Source organism: Mobula birostris, chromosome 11 (genome assembly GCF_030028105.1).
Source record: "Mobula birostris isolate sMobBir1 chromosome 11, sMobBir1.hap1, whole genome shotgun sequence".
Lineage (NCBI taxonomy): Eukaryota > Metazoa > Chordata > Chondrichthyes > Myliobatiformes > Myliobatidae > Mobula > Mobula birostris.
This window is the reverse complement of record NC_092380.1, coordinates 52,653,556-52,669,154: the sequence shown is the minus strand read 5'-3', so window position 1 is coordinate 52,669,154 and position 15,599 is coordinate 52,653,556. Positions and strand designations below refer to the sequence as shown.

Below are 15,599 nucleotides of genomic sequence, written 5' to 3'. Positions count from 1 at the left end.
TCACTCCTCAATGATCACTATCCAAATATTTTAGTTACAAAATAAAGTGTGAAAAAGCAACCAAATAAATAAACAAAAAATATTTTTCAACTATTAATTCTTAATGCATTGCAGATGACATGGCTTTGTGTTACGGAAAATTGTGATACCAGTCATTTCCTAGGAATATGATCATCCTCGTTAGGGTTGACTGCATTCAAATACAATGTCTACAGCATGATTTAGTATCTTCATGTGTTATTTTCCAACTTATGCGCTTGATGTTTTACTTACCAATCACATTGCAAAATGAAAATATATCTTCCTTTCAAGACAAAGCAATTAATTTAAGCTTACTATGATACAGCACATGAAGCAATTCAGTCCATTATCCTTGTATCAATTATTGAAATGCCTTGTGCTTTTAAATACTGCTATGAAAATTTCTGAGCCTCTCCTGCTTCAAGAATAATTACCTCACCTTCTCTAATTCTTATTATCTTAAGTCTTGATCTCTTTTATTATTTCTCATAAATTTCTTTGCACTCAAGTTTTATTTCTTTATTAAACCTTTCAAATCAAATACTTGTACACTGGTCCAAATAAATGTTTCACAGGAATTCTAACACCCTTACTTTATATGTTCCACCTTTATTCATCAGCCATGATTTTTAAGCTTATTTAACATAATCTCAGTTTCCAATTCTCCCAGTTTGTCCTGCCATCCTCAAAAGATGTCTTTATTCACTTCAAAACTGTACCATTTGGAACAGAATCCGGAAAGGAAGGAAACAGTATGCAGGAAAAAACAGACTCATTTGTAGAACCCACATCAGTTGGAAGTAACATCAGGACGCTTAGAAAATCAAGCAGAGTCATAGCCAAATGTGAAAAGGGTTATGAAAGGAAAACCATGTTTAACAGATTGATTGTTATTCTCTGAGAACATGAGAGCATAAGATGGATAAGAGCACCACTGCCAGTAGTGCTTATAGATTAAAAGGAACTTGAGATTGTGCCACATGAAAGGTTACCAAAAACTTAATGTAGCAGTGTAATACACGAACAGAAATTCAGAACATGTGAAATTAAGTTTCATGACATAAAAGTCATCTTTAGCTTACAAAAGATGTAAAATAATTTATAATTTAAATTTTTAATATTTACTAATTTTTAACAATTTTTAATATTTTTAATATTTAATATTTGTAATCCGGGGAGTGTGAAGTGCAAAATCAAATATCGCTATGATGATTGTACATTCTAGTACCAATTGTTTGGCGACAATAAAGTATAAAGTATAGAAAGTATAAAAGTATAAAAAAATCAGCTAAGTGCCACAGGGACCTCAACTACCTGCAATTTGTATCATTAACTCAGATACCAAGTGTACTTCCAATAAATTTGCTAATAATACAAAAGTAAGTGGAAAGTCAAGTTGCAAGAACACAGAAGTTGCTAGGTAGTAATATGTGAAATAAGAGATTTTTATTTTGATAGAAAGAAAGGCAGAATATTGTCTAAATGGATAGAATCAAAGAATGCTATTAGAGTAATGTAGGCGTCCTTGCTGAAGAAACAAAAAACAAGCATTACTAGGTTATTTCCTGGGATGAAGTCATTGTCTCATAAAGAAAGATTAAGCAAATTGCACAAAAATTCAGTGAGGTTTTGACTAATGAAATTAATCTTTTAGGACAATACAATATTCAGAGGGGACCTAACAGAGTGGACCTTTTGTGGGAAAGAGAAGGCATCATCTGATATTAAGAGATTACCAATTTGAGAGATAAAAAGGAATTTCTTCTTTTATAGACATAGACAAGTTTTATAAGCAGATTCTATGTTGGAGCAAGGGTTATGAGTACAGACAGTCTGATCAGATTGCTCCATCTTTCAATATGATTGTGGCCAACCTGTAGTGGCAATGTACTTTATTCCTTCTCATACTTAATTAAGCTTTTGCTTCTGCTGACTTTTCCCATAAAAATAAACCACCCATGTTTAAATTTCATCTCGCATTTTACTTATCTATGCACATTTGTTGTGTTTACTATCCTTTTCGAATATTGAAAACCCGAGATAAGAGTGGATGTTTCCTATAGTGGAGGAGTCTAGGACCAGAGGGCATAGCCTCAGATTAGAAGGATGTCTCTTCAGAACAGAGATGAGGAGGAATTTCTTTAGCCAGAGAGTGGTGAATTTGTGCAATTCATTGCCACAGATAGTTGTGGAGACCAAGTCACTGGGTATGTTTAAAGCAGAGGTTGATAGGTTCCTGATTTATAAGGACATCAAAGGCTACAAAGTTCAAAGTACATTTATTATAAAAATTTGTATACATTATACAATCTGGAGATTTGTTTCTTAGTCAGCAGCCACAAAGCAGAGAAACCCCCCCAAAAAGCAAAAAAAGACCATCAAACACCCAAACAGGGAGAAGGCAAGAAAATGGGGTTGAGAAGGATAATAAATCAGCTATGATGAAATGGCACAGCAGATTTAACCAGAATGGTCTGATTCTGCTGTTATGTCTTCTGGGCCTATGGTCTTCATTGATTACTACATTTCAAATTTGTGTCATGTGCAAACTTAAAAACTCTGACTTGTTAAAGAATCAGTTTAACCCCTTGGGCGAGGACAAGGTTGCTTTCTGCATCCCAACTAAACCAAGGCACGACAAGTTGATAGAGCAGATTCTTCTCATTGCAGCTCATCACTTTGTTTTATACCCCTCAGTATTTTTTGTGAAAGAACTAATGTTTTTTTAAAAACTCAATTGGTTTTGAAATAACTCCTATAATTTTTATAAAAGTTCTTTCTTCTATATTTACCACATCTCTATTTAATCATGATGATCAGCGAGGAGTTATTTCCCATTTAATGTGTCAACCAAACTCACTATTTTGAAAACCAAAGTAAGATCACCTCTAAATCTCACCTTATGAGACAATGCTCTTTATCATAGCCAATCAATAGGACTTAAATCCCTTCATTCAATTTAAAACCAGTCTGTTGCTATATCAAATGCAGCCATTTGCCGTCTTTCTTCCTGAAATAAACTGCATAATGAACTAAAATGAGAGCAAGACAAAACACCAAGGTAGTTCAATTCTGAAATTTACTTCTTAAGAAGAGTTTCAAACTTTATCCGAATTTAATAATCAAGGGGCTGCAGAACTATTCAGTGTTTCAAGTTCTGGTGCTATAACTGCAGCAACTGAGTACTTTTCATGCCTTCTTCAAGGCAAGATCCCAGATTTCTTGATTTCAAGATGGCGCAAGTTGTGGCATCTGTTGAGGTCATGGCTCAGATTTCATATTTTTTAGGTTTGCAGGGATGGTTTTGGGAACAGACAGGTGAGTTGGGGATCAGGTTAGTGTAAATGGACAGGTTCTGGAGTTAAAGTTTCATGGGAACAGGGAGCAAAAGATCTGATAACAACCTGGGTCCGAGAATCGGTGAGAACTGTAGTTCGAAGCCTAGTGTTGGGGAACCCGCCAGCAGCGAGACCAGAATCTGAGATTTAGTGTTCAGCAAATGGTGGATCCCACATTGATGCCAAGGTCTGAGAGTCAATTGGAAGTACAGAAGTCATTGGCTGGAGCCTCAAGCCTGCAAATATCTGTCAGTACGCTGTGAAGTCAAAGGCTTCACGCTGGTGAAATCTATGAGTCCACTGAAGGCTAAAGGCCTGTCCTGGGGCTGGAGGAGTGTGAGTGTGTAAGGGAGGGAGGAGTGGGGCTTGTTTTGTTGCTTGTTGTGTTCTGTCTTTCCCATCAAGCATTGTGGGCAGACTATGTCAGTGCCAGAATGCGTGGCGACACTTGCAGGCTGCCCTGCCCCACCCCAGCACATCCTCAGCTGCATTGGTTGTTAAGGCAAATGATGCATTTCATTATGTTTTGACGTACATGTGATAAGTGGGCACGTGGCCAAGTGGTTAAGGCATTGGACTAGCGACCTGAAGGTCATGAGTTCGAGCTCCAGCCAAGGAAACATGTTGTGTCCTTGAGCAAGTCACTTAATCACACATTGCTCTGCGATGACACTGGTGCCAAGCTGTATGGGTCCTAATGCCCTTCCCTTGGACAGCATTGGTGTCGTGGAGAGGGGACACCTGCAGCATGGGCAACTGCTGGTCTTCCATACAACCTTGCCCAGGCCTGCGCCCCGGAGAGTTAAGACCTTTCCAGGCGCAGATCCATGATCTCGCAAGACTAACGGATGCCTTTAATTTAAGCAACACACATCAAAGTTGCTGGTGAACGCAGCAGGCCAAGCAGCATCTGCAGGAAGAGGTGCAGTCGACGTTACAGGCCGAGACCCTTCGTCAGGACTAACTGAAGGAAGAGTGAGTAAGGGATTTGAAAGTTGGAGGGGGAGGGGGGAGATCCAAAATGATAGGAGAAGACAGGAGGGGGAGGGATAGAGCCAAGAGCTGGACAGGTGATAGGCAAAAGGGGATACGAGAGGATCATGGGACAGGAGGTCCGGGAAGAAAGACAAGGAGGGGGGGGGGACCCAGAAGATGGGCAAGAGGTATATTCAGAGGGACAGAGGGAGAAAAAGGAGAGTGAGAGAAAGAATGTGTGCATAAAAATGAGTAACAGATGGGGTACGAGGGGGAGGTGGGGCCTTAGCAGAAGTTAGAGAAGTCGATGTTCATGCCATCAGGTTGGAGGCTACCCAGACGGAATATAAGGTGTTGTTCCTCCAACCTGAGTGTGGCTTCATCTTTACAGTAGAGGAGGCCATGGATAGACATGTCAGAATGGGAATGGGATGTGGAATTAAAATGTGTGGCCACTGGGAGATCCTGCTTTCTCTGGCGGACAGAGCGTAGATGTTCAGCAAAGCGGTCTCCCAGTCTGCGTCGGGTCTCGCCAATATATAAAAGGCCACATCGGGAGCACCGGACGCAGTATATCACCCCAGTCAACTCACAGGTGAAGTGTTGCCTCACCTGGAAGGACTGTTTGGGGCCCTGAATGGTGGTAAGGGAGGAAGTGTAAGGGCATGTGTAGCACTTGTTCCGCTTACACGGATAAGTGCCAGGAGGGAGATCAGTGGGGAGGGATGGGGGGGACGAATGGACAAGGGAGTTGTGTAGGGAGCGATCCCTGCGGAATGCAGAGAGAGGCGGGGAGGGAAAGATGTGCTTAGTGGTGGGATCCCGTTGGAGGTGGCGGAAGTTACAGAGAATAATATGTTGGACCCGGAGGCTGGTGGGGTGGTAGGTGAGGACCAGGGGAACCCTATTCCTAGTGGGGTGGCGGGAGGATGGAGTGAGAGCAGATGTACGTGAAATGGGGGAGATGCGTTTAAGAGCAGAGTTGATAGTGGAGGAAGGGAAGCCCCTTTCTTTAAAAAATGAAGACATCTCCCTCGTCCTAAATGAAAAGCCTCATCCTGAGAGCAGAGGCGGCGGAGACAGAGGAATTGCAAGAAGGGGATGGCGTTTTTGCAAGAGACAGGGTGAGAAGAGTGGACTCTCTCAAGACAGGAGCTCCCCAGGGCTGTGTCCTGAGCCCCCTCCTCTACTCCTTATACACCCCCAAATGTGTTGCCATGCACAGCTTCAATACGTTGATCAAATTTACAGATGACATGACATTGATAGGCCTTATTCCCAACAATGATGAGACAGCCTACACAGAAGTCAACCCCCTGACACAGTGGTGGCAAGTAAACAACCTTTCCCTCAATGTCAAAAAAAAACGGAGTTGATCATGGATTACTGGAGGAACGGAGACAGGCTAGCTTCTATTGATATCAATGGGACTGTAACTGAGAAGGTGAGTAGTTTTAAGTTCCTTGGTATCCACATCACCAAGGATCTCATCTGGAATGTACATACCGATTCTGTGGTGAAAAAAGCACAATAGCGCCTCTTACCTCAGACAGCTGAAGAAGTTTGGTATGAGACCCCAAATCCTCAGGACTTTCCAAAGGGGCACCATTGAAAGCATCCTTACTGGCTGTGTCACCGCTTGGTATGGGAACTGTATTACCCTCAATCACAGAGCAATGTAGAGACTGGAGTGGACAGCCCAGCACATCTGAGGATGTGAACTTCCTCCTTTTCAGGAAACTTACAGAGGCAGGTGCATAAAAAGGGCCCAGCAGATCAGGGGCTCCAGCCACCCCAACCACAAACTGTTTCAGCTGCTACCATCTGGCAAATGCTACCATAGCATTAAGGCCAGGACCAATAGGCTCTGGGACAGCTTCTTTCACCAGGCCATCAGATTTATCAATACATATTGATCTGAATGCATATCTGACTATACATTGTATCTGACTGTATATACATGTATACAATCTTAGTGTTTTTGCAATATCCTCCCACATTTCCCCTCTTTATTGCTTGTACATTGTGACGGAGACACAACAGATTTTTACTCCCATGAATGTAAGTAATAAAATAAACACAAATACTTTGCCAACAGATGCAACATACACTTAAGGCTCATAATATTTTACCCAGACTGGAAGTCTTTTGTACCAGGTCTTTTACAATTGTTGACACCTCCCACAACATTTATTTTACAAATACAATGTTACAAAGTTTCATAAAAATCACAATAATCCACTTGAACAATCAAGCAGACCGCACAAATTAAAGCTCATATTTTTCAGAATTTTCTCCACCTAACACTCCTCAAAGCTTGGCTTTTTCAGATAACTTTGCCCAATTTTGCTGGCAATAAAGTTCTGTACCTTAACTACAAATTTACGATGGTAATAGGGATTCAAATAATGCAATTAGGTAATGTGGGAAGGCGAAAAAAATTCCAAATCCATGAAGCTGTTTTGAAGTAAAGTTGTGGCCTTACCTTTGCTATCTAAGAAACCTGTTACTATGCCCAACATTGACCATTAAGAACACATAAAAACTATTAAAACAGGAAAATTAAAAAACTAATCATAACAAATGATAATAAAAATCTAGCAGCTCATTTAATCACTCTATGTAACCCCCAATCAAATGAATGAGTTTGTTGATGCTGCACAACTTGACAGCAAATTCCCAGTAGAAATGTGGGAAAACTTAACAAGCCCCTTGTAGCTTATTCAAGAAACTGGCTTGTCATTAAATTAGGAGTTCTGAAACTTGTTAGCAAATATGGACCAATACAATATGTGCGAATAGGAAGGTAATATTTTCTTCTACGTCACAAACTAAATTTATCTTTCCTTTCATTCAAGTGTCATGAGGCATAGGATCTAGGGAAACTTGGCTGGGGGATTTGGAATTGGCTTATCCACAGAAGGCAGAGGCTGGTAGTACATGGAATGTATTCAGCTTAGAGGTCTTTGACTATTGATATTCCACATAGATTATTTCTGGGACCTGTGCACTTTGTGATTTTTATAAATGACTTGGATGAGGGAGTGGAAGGGTGGGTTAGTAAGTTTGCAGATGACACAAAGTTTGGTGATGTTGTGGATAGTGTAGAAGGTTATTGTAGGTTACAGCAAGTCCTTGATAGAATGCAGAGCTGGGTTGAGAAGTAGCAGTTGGAGTACAATTCAAAGTGTGAAGTGATATACTCTGGAAGCTCTTTACAAGGTTAATGTCAGAATTCTTAGCTGTGTGGAGGAACAGAAGGATCTTGTGGTCCATGTCTACAGATCCCACAAAGTAGCCAAGCATGTAGATAGAATGGATAAGAAAGTGTAAGGTATGTTGTCTTTCAATAGTCAGATGACTGAGTTCAAGAGCCTCAAAGTAACGTTGCAGCTCTATAAAGCTCCAGTCAGACCACACTTCGAGTATTGTGTTCATTTGTGGTTGCCTCATTATAGAAAGGACGTGGACACTTTAGAGTGGACGCAGAGGAGATTTTTTTCAGGATGCTGCCTGAATTAGAGAGCATGTTCCATGAGGTAAGATTGAGTGAGCTAGTCTTGTCTCTTTGGAATGGAGGACGGTGAGAGGTGACTTAATAGAGGTGTACAAGATGATAAGAGGCATTGATAGAGTGCAGCCAGCACCTTTTTCCCAGGCCAGAAAAGACGAAAATGAGAGAGCATCATTTTGAGGTGACTGAAGGAAAGTATATGGGGAAATGTCAGAAGTAGTTTTTTTTTGTATACCCTGACAGGGGTGGTGGTAAAAGCAGATACATTAGGGACATTTAAGAGACTCTTAGACAGGCACACGGGAGAAGCAAAATTGGATGGCTCTGTGGGTGGGAAGCATTAGATCGATATTGGAATAGGTTAAAAGATCTGCACATCACGGGCTGAAGGGCCTGTAGTGTGTTATAATGCTCTGTGTAACACTTGATTGTACATTCTTTTATTGTTTTCTATTCTACTACCTCAATGTATTGTTGTGATGAAATTATTCTGTACAGATGGCATTCCATTAGTTTTTCACTGTGCCTCATGGGCTAGGATCATGGGCTGAAGGGCCTATATTGTGCTGTATGCTTTAAATGTTCTGAGGTATTTACAAGTTTGGAGTTGTGTTTTACCAAAAGCAAACAGCCACGCTGTTTTTAAATCCTAACTACTCTTTGCTGCCACAGTATGAGTGTGAGCAGCATCAGGTTCAGCCTTGTTGATTAAGTTATGATCATTAATATAAATTAGCACTCTGCATCAAGATAACTTTATTTCTTTGGGAAAGTTAAATGTTCATTCTTAAAAGCTTTATAATTATACTACATAACACTACTTCAATGTAATTTAAATATAACTATTGGATACAATCATCTAACCTCTTAACAAAATTAAAAATTTACTTAACCTAACTTTGCTTACAGCCAGCTCCATCAGTACAAATCTCAAGACAGTATTAGACTTTACCTGCCAGACATGAAAGCCAGGTTAGTTCTGTAAGCACAAGACAGAGTAATAGTGCCGACAGGAGTTCCAACTATTCCAACCCGTACAGTCTGAAAACCTGTGAGAGAGAGGTATAGAGAAGCCACGTTGGAGATGGGAGTGGGTGTGTCCTACCATGCAATCAAAATGAACAGGCTATTTATTAGATATATGTTAAAAGCAAACAAATACACCAACTTCAGTGGAACTGAATTTCTGAAACAGAGTACAACATGCAGTTGGTTTGACACAACGTACCAAACAGATTACAATGTGCAGTTTAAGCTTTAATTCTGTACATTTAGGGAATAAATGGTTTCAGAGATAATGCTGGAATATATCACTGAGATAGAAAATCATCTACGAGGAATAGTTGAGCATACTGAAAGGGCTAGATGCACCCTATCAATTTCTGTTTCTTACATTCTTAAGAGAGCAAGGATGCATTGGTGCTTCTATGGCCTCATGCACAGCTGTATATAGTGCATGGAGAGGTGGATAAGGAGCTACTGGCTTGTACTAGTGGGCTGCACTGGACAAAAGTTCCACCAAATGAATATTTATGCCTGGAGAAAATGTGAGGAAATTTCTAAGTGTCTAAGAAGTGTGATAGGACTGTCGTTACTCAGGTGGCATTAAAAAGAACCTCTGCAAGGTCAGTTAGATGGCTGGTGATGTAACTTCCAAGTACATCATGTACGGCATATTATTTTTTAATCAATTGGATAAATGCAACAAGAATGTCTGATGTTGGCAAAAACTTCAAATGGACAAAAAATATGTTATTGAAGCTGACAGTATGGAGTTTAAGATAACAGTAGCTAAATAGTCTGTTCAAACAAGACCATTAAACAAATGATTGCTAATAGAAATTACTCAAAGGGAGTCTCTTGCCCTTTTACTCAAGTACGTTCATGTAAATCTAAAAAAATTTGGATTTCAGGATACTAAATGGAGTTTTGCACATGATAAGCTTAGTTGAAACACAAACTACATTACATGAAATTGTCCTTTAAAATTGGCACAGGCAACTAGATCTCTAACGTTCATTGGAGAAATTAGCTTGAAACATGTACCTGGTCTAATCTAGAACTAACACCAATACTACAATATCAGTTAGCTCATTTCACCTTTAGGGAAGCTAGCAATAGCCCATAAATAAATCTGCTGGTATTATTTCACACATTATAAAAAGATACAGTAAAAATCTGATAATCTAATACACTCAGGACTTTAATGGTGTTGGAAGTTTGATATGCAACAGCCATTCAGCCTTTCGTCACATACGGACTATTTGGCAGCATCCATCATCAGAGATCCCCACCATCAAGGCCATTAGAAGTTATTTTTATTCACAACCCACTCACTTTTTATTCTACTGCTTGTAGATCTTAGAATTTTGATAAATTTTCCTGATCTGTTGACAGAGAAGGCAGCACTGGAACCAGGACCCAATGAGTGGGAAGGACAGTTTAACCTTAGGCTGGTTTATCATCTTGGGTGTAAAGTATTCTACATATTGTACTGTACATATTTAAAAACTGCAATTCCCCAATTATACATCAATGGGAGGATTAACACAGGAAAGGATACAAAAGTTACAAACATACCTTCACCCAGGCCACTCAGTTGCACTTCTCCAAAATATATCCTGCAAAATTGAAAGCAAATGTGTATCTTATCTGGTACTCAAGTAAAATACAGTGACCATGCTTTAAAATAACTGGGTATATCAGGAAACACACATAAAAGTTGCTGGTGAACGTAGCAGGCCGGGCAGCATCTATAGGAAGAGGTATAGTCGACGTTCCGGGCCGAGACCCTTCGTGAGTCCTGACAAAGAGTCTCGGCCCGAAACGTTGACTGTATGTCTTCCTACAGATGCTGCCTGGCCTGCTGTGTTCACCAGCAACTTTTATGTGTGTTGCTTGAAATTCCAGCATCTGCAGATTTCCTCGTGTTTGGGTATATCAGGAAACATTTTTGTGAAAAATATTTCAAATTCCCAAGGAAAGACTGTATATTTTCTACACAAAAAATGTCAATGGTTGCATATCCACAATGTGGCCTTTGGAGAAGGTTTTTGGATGGATTATTGTTTCAAACTCACTTTCAATATGAAATGGCAGCCCAAATCAAAAAGCTTTTTCAATGTGCATGCTTCAAAGTTCAATTATGGAATGGAAATAATGGTGGGAGATGAATGTCAGTGGCTATTTGATAGAAGACATACTTTTTCTAAAAATGAGAATTGTCATGCAAGACCCCCCGAAGGATTATCCACCACTTCAATTATTTCCCTCCGATTGTATAGGATACAAAATGACTTTTTTTCCCAGTTTTGAGGAATATCTTATACTTGAATAATTCCTCCCAAGTCCACTTTTCTTCAACATATCTGGTTAATAATCTTCCCATTTAAATACTACCCTTCCCTGAAGCCAATGTGACATGATGAATTTAATAATATAATAGTAGTTTTCTACTGTGACTTTACTGAGAGCCAAGAATGTGTAAACTAACATTGGATTAAACCCTCAAGCTGATGAAGAGACAAGGTCCTGTGTGACTCATTTGTATTGAGTTACAAATCTAAAGCATATCAATATAGGTTTTCTGCAAACTTACATCAGCACAAAATAAACTCAAATAAATCAGTTTTGGGGCAAATGACTTAAAAAAAAAAACAACTTGCAGGTGGCAGTAGAGTGGTGCTGACAGAATATTCCTAAAGACTATATTAATTGTAAGTAATCCACTAAAAACAAGTACAAACTCCACAATGTGAGAAAATCTGGATTCTGTTTGAAACTATCTTGAAAAGCTTAGAAGAGTAAAGTGATCACTAAGCTGTTGGATTGTTCTAAAGATCCACTGGCTCACTAATTTCTTGAGACAAGGAACAAAGAAACCCTAGGCTAGTTTGGTTCACGTGTGATTTGAAAAACACACTAAATGTGGTTTCAACTTAACTCGTTTTGCAGGCCACTCACACATTGCGATGGGCATGAAATGAGTTTCACGTGTAACAATTTAGCTCAGGAGGATGAATTAAGAGCAAAACATATTTCAATACATTCTTCCCAATACTTTCACCTTTTGCATGGAGATAGATCAACAAGGCTACCTTTTAGGAGCAGCTAGGAAATAGCTTTTTACCTGTACAGGATTACGTAGTCATGTCCTTGTTTTCTGGATAGTTTATATGCAGGTGTTACTCTTGTGATTGCAAGAAGTGATTTCAATAGTAGTGACAGTCTGTTGTAGACAGTGTATGAAACCTTAATCTCTTTATCACACCTAAATAAAGATCAAAATTGTTAGAAAAGCAACTCAACCCAAGGGGTCTCTGCATTTCCAATCTACTTAACATTAGTGATAAAGTAGCTGAAGACATTGTTATTTGAACCAGCAACAACCAGATAAACAGGATTTTAATTCACCCACTCTAACATGAAACAATACCATCGCTTCTCCAACACTGTGAATCATCAGGATGACTCAGGAAAGCACAGCTTGTTCTCAAATTTCTTATGATTTATCATCAAAATATGGTTTTGCTTGAAATTTGAAATTACCAAAGAACAAACTTACTTATCACTCATTTCCAAACACCATGTTTCCAACTCCATAGAATCTCCCTGAAAAGGGAAAAACGATATGCTTTTAAACAGTTTTTGAACAATAAAACATGTCAGCATATATGCCTAAAATCCCCAAGCCGAAGTGGCAGTGACTAACCGTACCACTCAGTTTACTCAAAGACATCATATCCTTCATTATATGTATTTGATTTCAAGAACACCAATCTTACTTTAACTATTACTGACTTGTATTTCAAGCAACACACACAAAATGCTGGTGGAACGTAGCAGGCCAGGCAACATCTATAGGAAGAAGTACAGTTGACGTTTCGGGTCAGGACCCTTTGTCAGGAGTGGTAATTACTGTCTAAGGCTCTCATTTGTCTCACTGCTTCAGAGGAATGTTTGTCTTACAACTGCATGGTTTGAAAATGCACAGAAAAGTAATCAAAATTATATGACAATATATTAAAAAAAAAGACATTTCTGAAGCAACCCGGGATGCCGTGAATAAAACCATCTCATTTATACGCCATTCTCATTCACACTGGGCCTTAAAATTCCTCTGGCCATAATGATAGGAAAGGAATCCCATTGATTCAACAGTAATAAGGAACAGTGATGAAAGTATAACTTAGAAAATGGAACTGTTACCATTCCATTCCATTGTTACTACTGCAGTAGCTAAACACGTTTTATCAGCTTGTGGCAATGGACTCTACTCATCTATCAATACTGACACCCGAGGAGGCTGCAGCATATACAGCCTTGAGGCAAATTTCGTGTACTGGTTCTGGGTACCTGGTGTATTATTGCAGTATTTATCGAAGTGAGAGGGTTTCAAGCCTGTAAAATTTGACAATATGGAACAGAATTCAGGAAGCAAGTTATTTGTTACAGACTACACTATTTCGACCATGATCTTATGTTAGCATTGACATCCAGTTAAAAATCTACTGACTGGTGATCTTCATGATGTTGGTAGGGGAGATTAAGTGCTGAAAGGTCATTGAAAAACATACCATTTATTGTGTTATGTGTTTGGGATGCTCATTACTGGTTTTTAAAAATGTTAAGAACGCTACTGTCCAAATTTTGAACTGAGCAATATGCAATCTTGGTTGTGTTGTTGACTAAACAGTCTTCATAGGCATTCGTACCTGTTCTACTGCGTCAGAACAGATGTAAATATCTATTAAGACTGTAGGATCATCAGAAAAATAGTCTTACTCTTTAACAAGCAATGGAGTTAAGTAACTCATGAACTAATATTATTACTGACATTTGACCCTCCAATAGGATCAAATAAGAGATGGACAAAAAATATCATCTTGTGAGTGGCAACTCTATCGTCCAAATAAAATAATGAAAATGATTCAGACCATGGATGCTTCACTCAATAATGACCTAGACCTGCATCTGCTTTCTTCTGTGTCAAGTACAAATGCAAAGAGAATAATTTTCCTTTTGACTCCATCAGGACAAGCCTGTATTGATGTCAGCAGTAAAGGTTCCAATGAATTTTGAACTGAGGTCACATTGTAAACAGTTTATTGAGGAGCAATATCAAGTGTCTTAATGGCACATCCCAGATGTGCCAATATTCTACTACTAATAGTGAGCCACAGAAAGTTGGCTGGGATGGATTTATCTAGTGTGATCTTGTAGGCAGGTTATCATAGGACAACATATTACTGGACAAAGTCACAAATGTAATGAAAGCCTTTGCCAGGTTTTCAGCACCATAGCAAGATGCTTATAACATTTGGTATACAACAGCATTCAGCCTTTCGTCTCATGTTGACTCTTTGGCAGAACTATTCAATGAGTTCCATCTTGTCACCATATCCTTTACATTTAAGTTTATCTCTCAAGATATTTACGAAACTTTTGGAAATGATCACTTACTCTTCTTCCCCTTTTCAGATCACAACATCATGTGCATACAGAAACAGTTCCTCCGGTCAACTGTTTTTGTTTCCTCTGTTAATTGACCTAAATCTATCTCATCTGCCTTGAGAAACAGCTTTTTCACTTTCAGAATCAAACCAGTTCACAATTTTAAGTTCATTAAACTTCTTCTTAACTGAATGCTCCAAATCCCTAAACCTAACTCAGTGAATCTCAAATGCATTCTTGATAAAAAGTTCTGATAATTTCCATGCTCAGAACACAATGCTCTAGCTGTACCAAAAACCTACTTTTTGGACAGTCAAAAAGGTTCACTCAGCATTCAGGATGAGATAGGAAATTGGATTAGACATTGGCTTTATGGGTAAAGCCAGAAGGTGGACATAGAGGGTTGCCTCTCTGAGTGGCAGCCAGTGACTAGTAGTGTGCCAAAGGGATCAGTGCTGGGTCCTTTGTTGTATCAATGATCTGGATAGTAATGGAGTTAATTGCATCAGCAAATTTGCAGTTTACATCACAATTAGGGGTGTAATGGATAGTGAGGAAGGCATGCAAAAGGATCTGCATCAGTTGGAAAAATGGGCTGAAAAATGGCAGATGGAATTTGATACAGAGAAGTGTGAGGCTTTTTTGCACTTTGGTAGGGCCAACCAGGGCAGATCTTACAGTGAAAGATAGCACACTGAGGAGTGCGGTAGAACAAAGGGATCTGGGAATACAGGCACATCATTCATTGAAACTGGTGTCACAGGTAGGTAGGGTCGTTAAGAAAGCTCTTGACACATTGGCCTTCAAAAAAGTCAATGTCATAGTCATACTTTACTGATCCCGGGGGAAATTGGTTTTCATCACAGTTGCACCATAAATAATTAAATAGTAATATGTAAATTATGCCAGGAATTAAGTCCAGGACCAGCCTATTGGCTCAGGGTGTCTGACCCTCCAAGGGAGGAGTTGTAAAGTTTGATGGTCACAGGCAGGAATGACTTCCTATGACGTTCAGTATTGCATCTCGGTGGAATGAGTCTCTGGCTGAATGTACTCCTGTGCCCACCCAGTACATTATGTAGTGGATGGGAGACATTGTCCAAGATGGCATGCAACTTGGACAGCATCCTCTTTTCAGACACCACCATCAGAGAGTCCAGTTCCATCCCCACAACATCACTGGTCTTACGAATAAGTTTGTAGATTCTGTTGGTGTCTGCTACCCACAGCCTGCTGCCCCAGCACACAACAGCAAACATGATCGCACTGGCCACCACAGATATATTGAGTACAGAAGA

At 39.5% G+C, this 15,599-nt stretch overlaps 1 protein-coding gene across 5 annotated transcripts in view; it reads right to left on the bottom strand.

The window, feature by feature from the left end:
* The window catches only part of atg13 (ATG13 autophagy related 13 homolog (S. cerevisiae)), a 128,993-nt gene that overhangs the window by 72,732 nt on the left and 40,662 nt on the right, over window positions 1–15,599 (bottom strand). For all 5 annotated transcript variants that reach the window (XM_072272242.1, XM_072272239.1, XM_072272243.1 and 2 more), the window contains 4 exons: window positions 12,413–12,459; window positions 11,978–12,118; window positions 10,429–10,469; window positions 8,801–8,897 (listed from right to left, as the gene is read on the bottom strand). In XM_072272242.1, the coding sequence (XP_072128343.1) occupies window positions 8,801–8,897; window positions 10,429–10,469; window positions 11,978–12,118; window positions 12,413–12,459 (326 nt within the window). The remainder of the gene's footprint in view (window positions 1–8,800; window positions 8,898–10,428; window positions 10,470–11,977; window positions 12,119–12,412; window positions 12,460–15,599) is intronic.